The 17,575-nt window shown below is 41.4% G+C and overlaps 1 protein-coding gene across 7 annotated transcripts in view; it reads left to right on the top strand.

The window, feature by feature from the left end:
- nrxn2b (neurexin 2b) overlaps positions 1-17,575 on the top strand; it is a 736,473-nt gene that overhangs the window by 319,338 nt on the left and 399,560 nt on the right. For all 7 annotated transcript variants that reach the window (XM_044183093.1, XM_044183092.1, XM_044183090.1 and 4 more), the window contains 4 exons: positions 1,859-2,020; positions 11,506-11,944; positions 13,577-13,960; positions 16,033-16,236. In XM_044183093.1, the coding sequence (XP_044039028.1) occupies positions 1,859-2,020; positions 11,506-11,944; positions 13,577-13,960; positions 16,033-16,236 (1,189 nt within the window). The remainder of the gene's footprint in view (positions 1-1,858; positions 2,021-11,505; positions 11,945-13,576; positions 13,961-16,032; positions 16,237-17,575) is intronic.

Raw genomic sequence — 17,575 nt, 5'->3', positions numbered from 1 at the left:
TGAGTTGCCCTGTTAAGAAGGGAAGTACGGGAAAAAAAAAAAAAAAAACAGTCAAGAAAAAGAGAAGACGAGCACTCAGCTGGGGCGACTGATCTGTTGAGTGCAGTTGCTAAGGTTTTCAGCCCTCTGCTTTAGAATGTTTGCTTCATATTGAGTTACAGCTTTTTTGTTTTAGTTTTTTGTTTTTTTTTTTGTCAGGATAAATGCTATTTTTGCAGATTGAAATCAATTCTTTTGGGTATTGTTTAAAAACAAAGAAAATGTATCTGTGCTCATAGCCTGCTATTAGTGCAAATTATGTTTATCAAAACAGTAAGTCCAAAAATTAAGTGCTACCATATGCAAAATCTTATTGTAAATGATATATATAAAATATAAAGATGGACCTCTGAAGAAATGAAGGTAGTTTGTGCTAGCAACACTTTTGAGTGTGCAAAGGTAATGAAAAAAACAGATCGTTGTGTACACAGCTCCCTGCAGTGCTGTATTTAAGGAGTGTACATTTATGCAGAATAACAGGTGTTGAATCAAAGACATGAAAGCTTTACTTTCGATTAGGCTATAAATTGGTACTAACTGCAAAAATCCCTCCCAAATCAAACAGCATTATTTGGCAGGATGTCTGTATAGCAACTTAGCTGTGGCAGTGATAGCAAATACAAACTTTGATATAATAGAATAAGCAAAACTTATTAAGATTTACAACAATTACTGCAATGTGCTGCATTGCAATGAGTATAATGTAAAAAGATAAGGTTCTTATTTGTGATGACTCCTGGAAAAACTGAGTGGAGGAAATTCTTATCCTCATTTTAGATGCAATATAACTTTAATTGAGAATATCTTATGTGTGATTTTATTCACTGTTAAGGTATTCTTTGAACTGAAAAGGTAGCGTCTGGTGTTACATTTAAAACAGCTGCTTCACCTACTCTTGTAAGGTCTTGTGTTACATCAGTACAAGAGTAGTCTCCACACATGCTGTTGTAATTTAGGTCAAAACTCTTTTTGATCAGGTTAGTCATGTTTCAGTAATACACGGCTATCTCACAGAAAAGCCCGGAGGAGCCTCACAAATGTACCCTTTATGCATCTGTTTTTTAATTTATTTATTTTTTTTTTAGTATATTAAGTCTTGTTTCTGCATCTCACTGTCTCATACCATCAGCTTGTGGCTGTGTGTTTGATCCCACTCTGCGCTTTCTGCTCGGTTAGCGATCAAACGTGCAGCACAGAATGTGTAACCTTGCACAAAAAGGCGGGACTTGAGGCAAGTAAATACTGAAAAGTGATATATTTTTACTGGTAGTTCCTTGAGTAAGGACTACCAGTTGACCAGTCAACTATGCCAATCACAGGGAAAGCCCAATTGATATTTTGAAAATAGTGTAAGATCATGTTTTTGTACTCTGCATTCAATTCAGTACATTTGGTTTAGATAATTGTCAGTGTTTATTAACAGCATATTTACAACAGAGTGGCTGCTTATTACTTATATTGAATTTTACATGTCTTTAAGGCACGCTTAATCTAGTGTAGGATACAGTCAAAGCCTACTTTTTCCTTTACTCAACTAAATCAGGAATGTGATAGGAAGCACAGCACTGTTCCATTGGTTTTCTCTTAGCAACTGCACTCTAGAGTGAAAGCCCCCAGTCTGACTGGCACCAAAGCAACCAACCAAGCGATACCACTTAGGGGACGGCCCCACCTATCACTGGTGTTTAATCCACTTTCTTCCTTGTTTTTCCTCCTCATTCTTCTAATTTCTCTCCACTCTCATCATTCCCTATTCTGTCTATCGCTGCTCTATCTTTCTCTCTTTTCATCTGTCTCTTTTGGGCCATGCCTACGCCAGGTGACCATCTCAGTGGATGGTATATTAACCACCACTGGTTACACCCAGGAAGATTACACCATGTTGGGCTCCGATGACTTTTTCTACATTGGAGGGAGCCCCAACACCGCCGACCTGCCCGGATCACCAGTCAGCAACAACTTCATGGGCTGCCTCAAAGATGTGAGTGGCTCTGTGCGATTGTGTAGTATGTGAATATATATACTGTATGTAGCTGATCAAACATGCAACCATGTACACACTTATCTGTGTGCTGTATCTCCCTGCCTCATGTTAGTAGGTAGTTGCTTGCTGTGGACACTATTCTGACCGCACCAGCCCACAAGTGTGTGATTAGTTTAAAATGTCACGCTCAGCTGTGCTGCCTCATGGCAAGGTGTGAGCATTGTTTTGCCAACCGCTTACTTGTTTACATCAGCTAAAGGGTGTCTCGAAACTGTTAGTAAGACAAAATGGCAGTGAAAAAAAAAAAAAAAAAAAATCATACAAAGTTGCAGTGAGAACACACAACATGTTCCACTGTGATATAGTGTCATCCTCACACATACTCACACAAACACATTTGTGTTGACTCTGACACAGTCACTTGAGAATCATCAGTCTGTGCAGATATAACTCCCATATTTGAGAGTAGGAGGTGTCAGACATACAGTATCCTTTCAAGTGTTTCTTTCCTCCATCTCTTCCAAACCACACTGCAGACCAAACACATCCACAGGAATCACACACACACACACACACCACAGTTGGATGGTAGAAAATCCCAAACAGACTTATACTCACAACCTTGCAAGCATACACACACTAATACACAGCCACACATAGTCATGGATGTATAAGTAGAGGACAGGTGCCTTATAAAAACTTTATTTCTTCAACTTTGACAAAAAAAATGGCTTTTATTTTCACCAGTGCTTTAATTCATGGCTTAACAAGCTGTCAAGAGGACCAATCACAGCTTAAAGTATTATGCCCTTGTAAATGTAATGACTTGTATAGAGGCGACGCAACATGGTGCCATTGCATTTCCTCATAAAACCACGCTGATTGAATAAGTAATTACTTTTGCCATCACTTTTAATGGATCGCACAGTAATCGCCCTATCTCTAACTTAATTATGCCTGCAGAATTACATTTTCATTATTTGGGTTGCTATCGGAAGGATCCCTAGTGGGTCTTAAACTTCCCAAGGCGTTTAACTATCCTCTCTCTCATCAAGACAAGGCTGGATTTACAGTCAACGTACAGACGGAGCACAGGGAAAGGGGGGTGGGGGGGGTGAATGGTAGAAAACAGACAATGCTGAGAGCTATCAGCAACAAATAGAGGTGAAAGTGAAGAAGCACTGTGAGCAAAGTGCTGGAAAAGGACATTCAGAGCAGATGGTTGGAGAGTAGAGCATTTAAGTTGGATAGACTGAGTGATATCCCAATAAGTAAGAGAGTAGATGATGCTGCAATGAGAAAATGAGGAAGAAATAGTCAGAAGTGGAGGAATTAACTAAATGTGAAAGCTTAATATGTATAGTATTGAAGAGAGACAGTGTTTCAAGGATTAATGGAGTAGCATTTCAGCTACACATTTTAATATATTGCACAGTGCAGACAAAAGTAAGAAAAGGAAAGTGAGTGAAAACAAAGTTTTGAGGTAAAGGTGAGATATGGTGGAGGTGGAGGGGAATAAATTCCAGACAAAATCCAGGAGAGAAGTGGTGATACTGTACACATCAGACATAGGCATTCATTTTTGACCTTCTGCCAAGGGCTGCATTTTTCATTTAGCAGCTTGGGTTTTGGTCAGCACTGCAAAACATAACTCAAAATTTTGTGTAGTAGAATAGAAGAATATAATCTTAAAATCTTGTTTTCCTCAAATCAAGGGAAACAGTTTGCTAACAGTATAAGGCCATTTCTCCTCATTCCTATGAGGCCTACTGTAGATAGAGAATTTTAAGATTTCCATATTGACCTGTTGACTCTAGGTTTAGTAAGATGTGGTGCCAGGTGCGTGTAACCAAGGTGAACAGTCTGTAGACAGTATGGCTCTGAGATTAGCACAGAAGTAAATAAGAAGGTCCTGTTTTGAATTTCCTTTCTGTGTGGAGTTGTTATACTCCTTTTATGTTTGCATATAGCTTCTCGGTGGTCATGTTTCCTCCCACACATAAATACATGTATTTATTCATACCATATGTGGACTACTCCTGACATTGCCCTTGAGAAAGGGGAAACAATGAAGATGTTTCCTGGGCACTACAATGGAGCTGCCGATTAATTTCCCTATATGTATATATACACTACCGTTCAAAGGCTTGGAATCACCTGTTATATTGTTTTTTTTTTTCCCTCTCTTTTCCTTCAATAATAGCTATTTTAACATAGATTAAAACTGTATAATTCAGACACCAAATGTATTATTTACATTTGAAATTGTTTTGGCACCAAACGAAGAAGAATTAAATGATTAAAACTTCCATTTAGTTGACACTCGCCACAGTTGCACTTACATTATTGTGCACTTGACACTGAAACAGGAACCTGTTCCTATTTAAATCTGTATAGATTTTGATCCTCAGAATCAGAAATACTTTATTGATCTGAAGGGAAACTCTAAGCTTCCAATTTCTTTTACCAATGACTGGTGAGTTCTTATATTCTTATTTAACTGTTGCTCAGAGGTTTCATTGTCTCTTTCTGCCCTGTCAATCGTCATTCTGGTTGAACCATGTCAAAACATAACTTTTTTTGCAAACCTTTCATACAAAATAACATCTATTTGTAAAGAGGACTCTCTACAATCTAAAACCATTCAAAAACATAGAGTATTCCTCTCAGCCATCTGACTGTACCAAATCAAGCTTTGTAGCAGGCAATTCCAAACTTTTGAATGGTGGTGCTTTCATGCATGGCGTCCACTTCAGTGGACAGATATTTGGAAGCCATTTTGAACCATCTGTTGTAGTACCATGTCCCAACCACCAGGTGGCGTATCCCCAAAGCATTGTCTACAATTCACATTTGATTGTTATCTTTGTATGCCTTTGTTTTGAGATATAGCATTATATCAGGGAAGAGGAGACGCACCAAGTACCTCAGTAAAGTTAAATCTTTATTCTCAGAAAACCAGACAGGTAAAAAAGCTATTTTCAACTAAATAAGATGGTATAAATACTTTTATTCAGATTTTAATAATATTGTTCTTGTACATTTTTTTTCTGTGACTGAAAATACATCTGTCCACTCCAGCGGACGTTATGCGCCAAAGGATTTTCTGCCTATATTGATTCCGCCTTTTTGGCCGTATTATTTCTATTTAAAATTATGATACTTGGCTAGTTTTATGTGCATTCATACCATTCACTCTTAGTAAATGTTTTTAAAACATATTTCTTTCCTGACCTATGTTAAGTTCCATTGAATCACTTTTTATACCATTGATGCATGGTGTCCACTGCAGTGGACAGATATCAAAATAAAATATACTGAAGAGAGAAAGTTATTGGCATGATTTTTCCACTTGTTTAAAAGTAACAAACATTAAAACAAAATTACTTTGCGGTTTAATAATTTATGCATGAAAGGGATATAATCACTCTGTTTTCAGACCTTTTTTTACTTAAAGTAATACATGTAAGACTCAATACTCAGACAGTAGTTTGTTACTTTTTGAAGTATGTGTTTGTGTGTGTTTACAGGTCAGAAACACACAGTGTTTGATCCAGACTTGAGCTTACTAGAAGCTGGAGCTTACTGGTTGTTTTTCCTGGTGTTTGAGTTGTATGGGCTCACCTTTTCAGCTGCAGTCAAGCTCTAATGACTACATCAGCTGAACTGAGCCAGAAAGGTAACCACGCAGAAAGGCATTGAGGACACCCGCAATGAGAGTAACAGAGCGCCAGGTAGAGTAGTCGTAGCTGAAAATAAAGAGGAAAGTAAGTGGTTGGGGGGTTAGACAGCGGTGTGTTTCATCCTGTGCTAGTTCAGTGGCACACCTCGGATTATCAGTGGTGCTATGGTCCGGGGCAAGGCTTTCATGCCACCACCGTGGTCAAACGCCTTTGATACGCTTGGCCAGTACCCTCCAGGCAGCAACAATCCAAAGGAAGAGCACAGCAGAAGAAGAGTAAAAAGGCACCAAAAGAGCCACTGAAGCCCTATGAAGTTTTTATTTGCTGTGCGTGTGCTCATATGTGTGTGTTCAAAGTCACCCACATGCTATGATCATACACTGTGTGATGTGTGTGCGTGTGTGTGTTTTCTAGGCTCCCAGTCAGAGTGGTTGGGTGTGAAATTGGGTCTCTCTGCTCTTCAGCCCCCGAGTCTTGTTTCCACAGATTCCTCTCTTTTGCAGGTCACCATCTGTCTCTCCACCACAACCTCTCCATCTCTCTCGCAGACAGTGACCTTGCCATCGCCCATTTCACACTCCTCCCTCCATGTCAGTCTTTTCCTCCCTCTCTCTCTCTCCCCTCCTGCTTGTCTTCCTCACTCTTCCCACCTCTCTCTGCCTCTCATCTTCCCTTTCTCAGGGGCATTTTTGTGTAATTAAGTCCATGGTAGCGCTGTTGGTACGCCAGCTTTGCCATCCTGACGGCCAAATTAAAAATTGATTTCTTCGACTGATTCCATAGAGTGGATGAATGCTCTCACTCTCCTCCTTGTCCTCACTCTTTCACTCTCTCTCCCTTCCTGCCCTCCCAACTTCATATTGATGCTCTCTCTCTTCGTCTTCAGCTTCCTCCTAGTCTCACCTTGGATGTGCAATAAAATCTTGAGTCAACCATTGGCCCCTCTTGCACCCCACCTACCACAAATCAACATTCATTTAAGACTTTGTAGTTGGAAGGGTGCTGCTGCAAAGCCTGCCCTTTGCCCTTTCCAGTTGTGCTTCCTTATCACTAAAGGCAACAGAAATCAATGCAATGTATAATAATGCTGAGAGTACATCACAAACTGTCAGTAAATGTCACTAAAGTTGATAAATATATACAAATATTTGTTAAATTACTTTACATTAGCACCATAAGGGATTGATTGGTGCAGGCTCATACTGTAATGTGTGGTATATCGGCTCAGTCAACATTTTCAACCCCAAGTACATCACATCACAAAAAAAACTATTATACTGCTGACCTGCGGGGTTTTAGGCATTGCTAGTCATTACTAACTCTGCTCAAGATTTGACAGTGGTCTTTTTATTAGTGGACATGTTTCTGTAAAAGTGAAAACATCGGGGGTGCCCTCCCACTGCTGAAGAGGACATTTGTAATATGTCCTCAAAAAAAAAAAAGAAAAAGCCAGACAGCCTCAAGGCTTTGAAGATATGAAAGAAAGGCTTATGGTCTAGATGCTGAGTCAGCACATGCATCTATACAGCATCTGCCCCTGATCGTCTGGGTCCTGGCACAGATTTGATTTGACACACTTTTCAGAATGGGCCCTGCATGCCTCACACACTTTGGTGCTCCCATGCATCGCTCTGTCCCTCTGTTCCCCTTGTCTTCCTCTCATTTGTTATTCACCACCATCTCCTGCCTTCCTTACTGCTGAACACCTCTCTCTTGTATTCTCCCACCTTCTTTTGCATTGTGCTTTTTGCTTTCTGTTGCCCCAGGCCTACTCCTGTTATGCATTTGTATTTTTGCTAGAGACACATTGGAAGACTTAAGTGACTGTGAAAAGGTAGCTTGTCGCACACTTAATGACTGGCTAATGCAGCACTTTCATGCCTTGCCCTTGTTGAATTGAACACGTTAAAAAAAACTAAGCTGGATTTGAGCACACACACTAAAAACAAACAAGGACAGCTGCTTGGATCAAACCGAACACAAAGCTCTTAAATTTGCACTAGAGGTGGTAGTATGAAAAGATTAAAAAGGTTCACAGATGATCTGAACTGGCCCAGTAATAAACAACTTTGCCATTTTCCACCTGCCATTTGAACAAATTCTGCTGAAGATCACATACTATCAATAGCCAATCACAGCTGACGTTATAGCAAGCACATTTTGGCTGCCTGCCTTCATTGTTGCTCTGATTGTTGGCATTTTCAAAATCCCTCTAACATTAGAAGTCTTAATGTCAACGACATATTGAAAGCTGTCATGATAATCTGTCGTTGTGCTTATGATGTCCCATCTCTGCCTAATCAACTAGTTTGAGCACATTAATGACTAAGGGACCAAACTCAGAAAAATGCATTGTTTGATGTTGATTAGTATGTTGAAAGACTTTTTGTGATGCCAGATGCAGCTATTGCCGATTTTCGTGTAAATATGGATTGTTCATTGTCTTGTATTACAGGCAGATGTCAAGACGTGTCCAGATTTAGATTTAGCCCCTAGTCCCTAATCAGAAATGTGTCTTTTACATTTAATTATCTTTTGTTCACAGTTGACCTTTTAGATTAGTACCAAGTAGTGAGGATAATGCTAAAGGAAAGCTCATGCACTTTCCAAAATCAAAAGGCTCATCCACTTGTGAGCATTAGTGTATGAGTTTAAATGTCATGGCAAAGTAGAATCTTGATATTTATTAGATACAAGTGGAATTTTAGTCTGGATGTTGGTGCTAAAAGGAAAGATCAAGGGGTCACGGTTATCATTAGGATTCATCTTCTAGGAAACAGGAATACCACAACAAATATAACGGAAATCAGTGTTGTCATTGATCCAGTTTTGACCTAACCTCATTAGGGATAATCCTCTCGGGGGAGATACACTCAATTTCATGTCAATTTTACCATTGCTAAACAGAATAATTGGTCTGGACCAATATTTTAATTGACTTATTGACATCACTTTTAATTGGCCCCACTGGTTTCAGGGAGAAACTGATAAAAATAATCATGCTTGATGTAGTTGTGATTGTATTGACTGGGGACATGCTAGACTCCTTAACCCTCTGAGTCTGTGGGAAGACTTGGGCTGTTATTCAGAATCAGTCATTAGAGCCACATTGCAGATTCTACAGCGTGTTTCCTGTGTCGTCTTTTCCCTACATGCTATATGATCCTTTGTAAAAACGCATAAGCATGGGTAAACAAAAATACCTGAAAATAAATAAAATTAAAATAAATCTTCTCCTTCCTCCCACTGCCTTTTTTAATCTTTCACCTACCCCTCTCTCTAACACCTTAAGCCAGACGAGCTCACGCTTTATTAGCTGCCAGTTTTACCGTTATCGTAGCTAATTACCAGGACTAATCTCTGCTAATGACGACATTATGAGGTGTACAGTACATGTGGCAGCATGGCCTATATAAGAGATAACCAAAGGAGGCTTAAGTTCAAGAATAACCCAGCATATCTGTGTTCTTGTGGTTCATTCCGTGTTTGTGCGTAGGTGTGGTGTTTGACAGAGCGGGCGAGAGAGAGGAAGAGGTAGAGAGAGTGTACATACAATACTGGTGAAAAACAACAAGGAATGACAGAAGCAGTCTGGTGAAATTAGATAGTCAAAAACCAATACAGTGAACCGCATCGCACAAGACGAGCCTTTCAGTGGTGCAAATACCAAAACAGGCCAATGCCAACAAAAGCAAATGGTGACTTAATACACAGATGCTAATTCAGCATTAACTCTTCCTCTTTGTACTTGGGGTAAGCAGAAGTTTACAGGTCACACTATGTATTCTTTAATAAACAGAATGGAGGAAATAAGTATTCTGTCAGTGGATCCAGATATAAGCCTAATTTCACCCTTAAAATTTAACCCTGAAAACAAAAAAATAGATTTGGGAACATATTTTTGGAACTGTTAAATAAGTTATACATCTCTGCAAGTTGATCTCCATAGTCTGCCAAAAGGAATCAAAATTAATGGCTATCTGGAAGGTAGGAAATCAATATAAAAACATATGGTATGAATTCAAAATGGTGTGTAGTAATATCAGTTTCAAGTTTTGTCGTAAGTGCTGTGTAGTGGTATGTACCAGGCAAAATACAAAAACTCCAGGATCCAGCCAAGGTCCAAGGGAGACAAATAATCCAAACAGAACTCACAGTAAAACTGCCAAAGAATTGGGCACAGGGACCAGGTACCTCAAAAGGTGCACCAAAACAGTGACACACACACAAAGGTCAGGAACACTCACAGGACAGGAACAAAACTCAATGCAGGAATCACTCAGGGCACGTATAACACCGGGCAGGCCCAACAACAATGATCCAACACTGAACAAAGAAGAGACCCAGACTAAATACCCTAGTGGAGGTGAGACAACGAGACACAGGTGCAAACAATCAAGGAAGGGCCAACAATCAAAACCACAAGATACACCAGGGAAGGAACACACTACAAAATAAAACAGGAAGTGACAACACCTAAACTACCACAAGTTTGTAGTTAACAGGCTAAAGCATGGAAAACCACTGATATGGAACTTCCTTTTGTCAAAGGAGGAGTGTTAAGCTCCAAACACAAGCTTTTCTGTGTCTTTACTCAGTGACAATTCAACAGAACACACCTGCTGCCGGGATCAAACCTGGGACTTACAATAACAGGACAATCTCCTTAACCTCATAGCTGCGACAGCAGCAGAAAACAAAGATAGACAAGGCTTTTTTTTTTCTCCTGTTACCTGTCAGACAGTTTGTGTGGGTGTGTGAGAGAGCATGAAGAGTTAAACTATCAGGAGAGAAAACAAACAAACAAACAAACAAACGCAAAGACATCAGCTGCTTCACACTATTACCTTGAGGACGGCCTCTCAAAATGCTGTGTACAGCGTGTTCAGCAAATAAAAGGAAAACTATGAAAGACAAGGATAATTTACTTTGCCTTTAGCACTTAATCCATTATGAATGCACACAGTGAGGCATAAACACACACTTTGAGCTGAAACAAAAGAGCCGTATTTCATCAAAGGCTTTCAGAGCCATTTGCATTAAGGCTGTAGGCCACATTCACTTCTCCGTTGTCTGAATATCCCCTGGAGCCTTTTCATTTTTTCCATTTGCTGTGCACATATACAGACATTTCTGAGCTACAGTTTTTCTAAAACAACAAATATTTTGTGCGCTTTATGGATTTGACCAAGAGTTAGGAGTTTATACAGTGGTGATCAGAGCTTGATGCACTGAGCATGTTGTGCACCCACACAACTCCAACACTCATAGACAGTGTTAGTCAGGGAAGTCAATGAAAGCATGCCCTGGCCAACTCGGTGGCCCCAAGTGGCTCCTCTGTGTTTGAATTTTGTTTAAAAGTGTGCAGGATTTCCTTACCAAATCATGGAACATCAGTGAACTGAGCTCTCATCTGACCTAAGTTTCTAGTTAGGGGCTCGTGGGTTGGAGATGGAAAAGCAGCTTCTTTTGTCAGTGTTGGTTTCACACTGCTGTTCAAGAGAAAGTCATGTATTTCATTCATGTTTTGATTCATCATTTTCCCATGCTGACAAGATTTCCCAGCAGCCGCTATAACTGGCACTTGAAATTAATTGGGCAATTAGGATGCATCTGCAGGCTCTCAGGAATGTGGACAGAATGTTCTTCTCTGTTGCAGCTGCATTTTGGTTTTATGAAATTTTAAATAATAATCCAGTTCTAGATGCCATATTTTTGAATCCACAATCGCACATCATCGCCAGTATTTTATACAGAATTATAACCTTGTAACCACTTGCTCTCCTCTCTGCTCTCTAGGTGGTGTACAAGAACAACGACTTTAAGCTGGAGCTGTCACGGCTGGCCATCGAGCGTGACCCTAAAATAACCCTAAACGGTGACCTGGTGTTCCGCTGCGAGGACGTGGCAGCCCTGGACCCCGTCACCTTCGAGACTCCCGAGTCCTACATCTCCCTGCCCAAGTGGAACACCAAGAAGACGGGATCTATCTCCTTCGACTTCCGCACTACGGAGCCCAGCGGCCTCCTGCTGTTTAGCCACGGCCACCCTCAGGGTCCCAAAGAGCAGAAGCCCGGTAGGGAGCTGAAGACTGATTACTTTGCCATGGAGCTGCTGGATGGGTATCTGTACCTGCTGATTGATATGGGCTCTGGAAAAACAAAGCTGAAGGCCAGCAACAAGAAGGTCAATGACGGGGAATGGTGCCATGTGGATTTCCAGAGGGAAGGGAGGAAAGGTGAGGGTTGCTTCAAACTTTTAAACTGATCTAGACTTTGACCGTGCATGTGCAAACTTTAGATTGCAAAGTTGCTGAATGATTATCTATTCACATCCATTACCCACATTTTCAAATCAAGAGGCAGATTCATGTCAATCAGATATTTGTTACACTACTTTACTTCCCATCCACCTGTGAAAAATTCAACATCTTCACAATTGGCAGTATGTCAGAAAATGATAAAACTCTGTAGGATTTAGTAACTTGTATCAACAGAGTTGATATACACCCTCAAGAAAAACTGAGTAATTTTGACTGTGGCAAATAGTAAATTGGTGGATCATCATTAATAAGGATTAAAACATAAAAAAAAATATGACCAATCAACAGTCAATTTGTGTTCTGACAGTTCTGTCTACCTTTTTACAAACAAAAATATCTGTTGTGTCTTTTTCATGTATGGACACTATTGAGATACTTACAAAATAGCGAGAAATGGCTCTTCACAACTCACAGCCCTGACCGACAGACATTGGCTGTTATTTTCAGTTTTACAATTGCTTTTCAAAAGGCTTGATATCTGTTCCTAGCTCCACAGTATTTTACAAAACCACAAATGTGGTTTCATTGTATTCTGTCACTTCTTTAGGCAGAAGAATGGAAGAATTCACTGGATTAGGAGGACTCAGATAGTAACACGGATTTTTCAGTCACAGAAAAGGCGACTGAATTGGCTTTGACATAGTCTAAAATCGTCTAGCTCTCCATGCTAATCGAGGCATGTCAAAACAAAAGCTAAGAAATGGTTACACATACTATTAATGATACATCTAGTGGTATTTGTCAATGCAAGTTTATTTTTCATACATGTTTGTTGTGTTTCAATGTCTCTGACTGCATGTGGGCACAAACAGGAGCATCTGCATGCTTGAGTGTGTGGTGTCTGATGAATAGTCTGTAGGTGGGCAAGCACCTTGGACATTACATCTCCCCTTAATGGCGTCTTATAATGGGGGAGGGTGTGAATGAGAGTCTCTGTGTGTGTGTGTGTGCGTGCGCATGCATGTGATCTCACTGCTGCTCCTGCTGTAATTGGCTTTTAATAGAAAATTAAGACAGAGTCGTTAATCACAGAAAGAGAGAGGGCCTTTTGTTACACCCACTCCTTGCTGCATTCTGCTTCCCTTCTCCTCCATTTAGCCTATTACAGACACATTAGACACACACACACACACACTCTACTGTCATCTATTCTCCCTGTCTCTTGTATGTCCCTCTGTCTGTGGACTATGTGCCTAAATTATCCACTTACTGCCCCCCCCCCCCACCCAACCATTCACTCACTTGCCTACTCAGAATCAGAATCAGAATCTCACTCAGCCACTTGACCTCCAACCCACTCCCTCACCTATCCAGACCACTTTTTTTTTTCAATCATTTGCTCTGTCTTTGAGTCATTAAAACACACTTTCAATCACTTACTAAACACGAGATGCATGCTCAGACACACAAACATAAACAAGTTGCACCCCATATGCTTACATAGCTATGGTTAGCCCAAGTATCCATTTGCCAGTATATCAGAAAGATTTTTTGCATTTTGATATTTAATAGTTAATATTTGTTCTTGTTTGTGTTTCTGTCTTTTAGGATCAATCTCTGTCAACAGCCGCAGCATGCCCTTCAGCTCCCCAGAGGGCAGTGAAATCCTGGACCTGGACAGTGATATGTACCTGGGTGGGCTGCCTGAGTCTAAGTCAGACCTCATCCTGCCACCAGAGGTTTGGACGGCGCTGCTTAACTACGGCTACGTAGGCTGCGTCCGCGACCTCTTCATCGATGGCAAGAGTCGCGATGTCCGCCGTCTGGCTGAGATCCAGAGCGCGCTTGGGGTCAGCAGTTTCTGCACCCGCGAGCTGCAGAAGCGGTGTAGCAGCGCCCCCTGTGGCAATGGAGGTCTGTGCAAAGAGGGCTGGAACCGCTACATATGTGATTGCATCGGCACCGGATACCTGGGCACAAACTGTGAGATAGGTAAGGAGGGTGATGTTGAAGAGAATGGGTGGCTTTATGGGGGAATGGATCAAGACATTCAAATCAAGACGTGAAGGCCTTTTACTAGTTTAGAATTCATCGTAGGTACTTAACAGCTTGCAATAGCACACACTTGTGTTATAAACAATTCACAAAAGAAAGGCCACTGTATCATCCCAAACAAGACACACAAACTGACACAGTAACCTTCCTTACAGTGAAGGAAAAAATAACTCCTCATAATCAAGCCATCACACACACTACAGTATAAATGAAGTGTGCAAAGGGAATTATAGATGGTCAAACCATGAAACAATGAAAAGTTGCTAAATCGTTAATGTTGCAGTCCACATAAAGCAGAGCGAGAAAAACAAGTGTAGAATGAGCATTTCAATACATTTGAGAACGTGCTGCCTAGCATTTGACACAGCCAAGCAGCTGTGGTATTGTAGGAGTAAGAGCTGCACAGGGACCTACGTGAACCAAATGCCACCCGAGGCTGGGTGGCATTAGGGCCCGCTGGCTGGGAGGGTGGAATCAGGCTGAAGCGCTGAGAAACCGGCAGTAGCGCGGCTGAGCAGCCAGGCTTCCTGCCGCCATCTGTGCCAGTCACGCAAACCCAGGTGGCGCGTACGCCACAGCGAGGGAAGGTGAGCCAGTCAAACAGCACCACGTACACCTGATTCATTCCAATTTGCTGCAGGCGACTCGCTTCATGGTTTCTCTTTGCATGTCCGTGGGGGTGAGTAAGCCATGACAGTACTGGATTTTGAGGGACAAGGAGGGTAATGAGGGAAGGAGAGATTGGATTCAAATCAGGACAGTGGAGGTAGAGGATGAAATGTCTCTGTTTTGAAGGGTGATATTTTAACAGTTTTGTCTTTGGGTGCTCAGATGACAGGTGTGGTTTCTATGATGCTCTTCTGCCATCTAGTGGAGCTTTGTGCTACTGCAGGGTTGTGGCACAGGGCACTCTACCAATAACCAGCTACATATTTCTCTGTGTCAACAGACTGAGTGCAAAGATTAGCAGTGTGAGGACAATCAATGATATTGAATAGAGGAAGAATTCTTCTTCATCTTTTAGCATCATTTTATTTGTAGGCTCTAAAACCTAAACATTTGAAGTACCTCGTGACAGTGACTCATGTTAGTCTATGGTGACACATATCGACCCATACTGCAAAATCAGAGCAGTACTCAGGGAACTGTCACTCTACACAGCAGTCTATTTATGTCATGGCTGATTCTAGAGAGAGTAACCACAGCTGAAATTGGATTCATTATGAATATTTCTTGTGGTTTCCTTTCTGTCGTTAAAATGAATGAATTCAATTTTGTGCTCTGTGTTGTAGATTTGTCATGTGATGAAAATGCAACAGGGATGTAAGAAGTCCTGGGCATATTCTGCACACTGCCACACAAATGAAGACACAATAATATTTATCACCAAAATGACATGACACACAACATAAAGGTGTAGTTACAAAAACACAAAAAGAGACAAAGGCCTAAGGGGTGTAGTCTACACACTGTCATCAAACTTTCAAACCCACCTACATGCCTGAGAAGTGCAGCAGTGATTGATATTATCTTTTGATCACTGTGATAAATTTTCAGTTTACAGACACATAAGACTTAGATATGGCATCCATATACACCTGTTTTCACAAATAGGGGGTCTGTATTAGTTCTGGTTACATTTGAAATGGTTAAAAGGCAAAGACAGAAAAAGCAAAACTTATGTCATAAGGAATATGGCCACACCTTTTTTGTTTGATATGATGAGACAAATACTGAAAATCCATGTGTTCTAAATCTAGTTTTAACTAGATCTGTGGTTCTAGATCTGGCAAGATTTTCCAAAGATAATCGAATTTGTTTCAATGACACTGAATTTGACAGATGCTTAAATTTGCCTGTCGATGCTGTGCTGTCATATCCAGTCGACCTCCATGCCTATGTTCTGGGTTCATCTGAGTCTTTACCTCTTTGGAAGCATCCTCAACTGTGTACTGTAATGTGTTACCCACTTTGTCACCCTTTTTGTCCTCTCCCTCACCCATATCCAGAGGCGACGGTGCTGAGTTATGATGGCAGCATGTACCTGAAGATCATCATGCCGGTCACCATGCACACGGAGGCCGAGGACGTGGCGCTGCGCTTCATGTCTCAGCGGGCATATGGCCTGCTCATGGCCACCACCTCCAAGGAGTCAGCGGACACCCTGCGACTGGAGCTGGATGGAGGCCGCATTAAGCTCACCGTGAACCTTGGTAGGCCACCATGATTCATCGTGGATGTCCCTGCTAACCTTTCCCTTACCATCCCTTGTCTCCTCATCTTCACTCTGTATTTTAGCATTGTATACCACTGAACTAAAAAGAAAGGTTTGGCATTTTGAGTTTCACGCCATTATTTTTTCCATTGTCAGATAGTTGGGTGGGAAAGAGGTTCTAAATTTGTCCCTCAGTTAAGTGAGATTTCTTCTGTATGTTAGAGCACACTTTATTTTCTTTAATGGGTACAGTTGGCAGTACAGTAAGCTAACAAGTTAGCTTATGCCCATCACTGCCCCTTGGTTTAAATTAGGAATGCCAACAGTGCTCAAAGGCTATTTATTTGAGAAAACTGAGGTACAAATACAGAAACTTCTCCTCCACAAATTGATAAAGTGCTTGCTGCAGAAATATAAGACTAAAAGTAAAAATGTAAAGGTATCCCCAGAACACAGTAATCTCGCCTTGAGTGGGGAGCCACCCTGCAGTCATGTCTGTTCCATATTCATTGACCCCTGGTCCCATCCCATCCCCTCTATATTCATTCCCTTCTTTTTGTTCCCTGCCAAGCCCCATAGCACCGCCCCCTGTTTAAAAGCTCCATCTGTAACAGTATCCCTGGCCCTATCCTGAGCCTTAGCCCACTAACCTGTCTCTAGAAGCTTCAAGGTGGCCCCCTTCCTGTGTCGCTCTTCCTCGTGGTTCTGTTCTGTTCCCTTTTTTGTGGAGTTAGCCGAGGGGCCGGTTGGCTCCACTTCTGCCTAGCGGCGGTGCTAAGAGGAGATAGGAATCCTTATCATAAGTAATTACAGATGACAGTTCAAAGAAGATGTGGGTGTAAAGAGGTCTTAAAGGCAATATTAGCGGGGAGAAGGTCAGTGAAATTGTAGAGTAGGTTTGTAAGAGGGATGGTTTCATAGAAGGGGCAAATGCATTTCCTCTAATAACTGGCTGCAGGAATGCAGACCTTTTGACTTATTAAAATTTCATTGCAATGAATATGAGTGCTCTGGGGAAGATGGGTATGACCTTCCAGCTTTGGGTACTTTAAGTCTGCCCTGATCCTTTGAAGGAACAGACTTTCAGCAGTGAACCAGGAGGAGCATGACAGAGGTGCAGCCTGGAATATGGGAGTTTAAGCCACCATAGAGACAGGAAGGGGGGCGGTGGGATAAATGGCCACTCTTCTCTCTTTTTCCATTTCTCTCTCTTGTCTTCCTCCTTCTCCATCTCTCTTTTTCTGTCACTCATAAACACCCCACCTGGCCAAGACTCAGAAGATGGTACTTTTCATCCCTTCAATGGCCTGTATGTCTGCGGCCCTCGGATCAAACAG

This window comes from Siniperca chuatsi, linkage group LG22 (genome assembly GCF_020085105.1).
Source record: "Siniperca chuatsi isolate FFG_IHB_CAS linkage group LG22, ASM2008510v1, whole genome shotgun sequence".
NCBI lineage: Eukaryota > Metazoa > Chordata > Actinopteri > Centrarchiformes > Sinipercidae > Siniperca > Siniperca chuatsi.
Note: the sequence above shows the minus strand (reverse complement) of the source record. Positions and strands in the feature narration are given on the sequence as shown.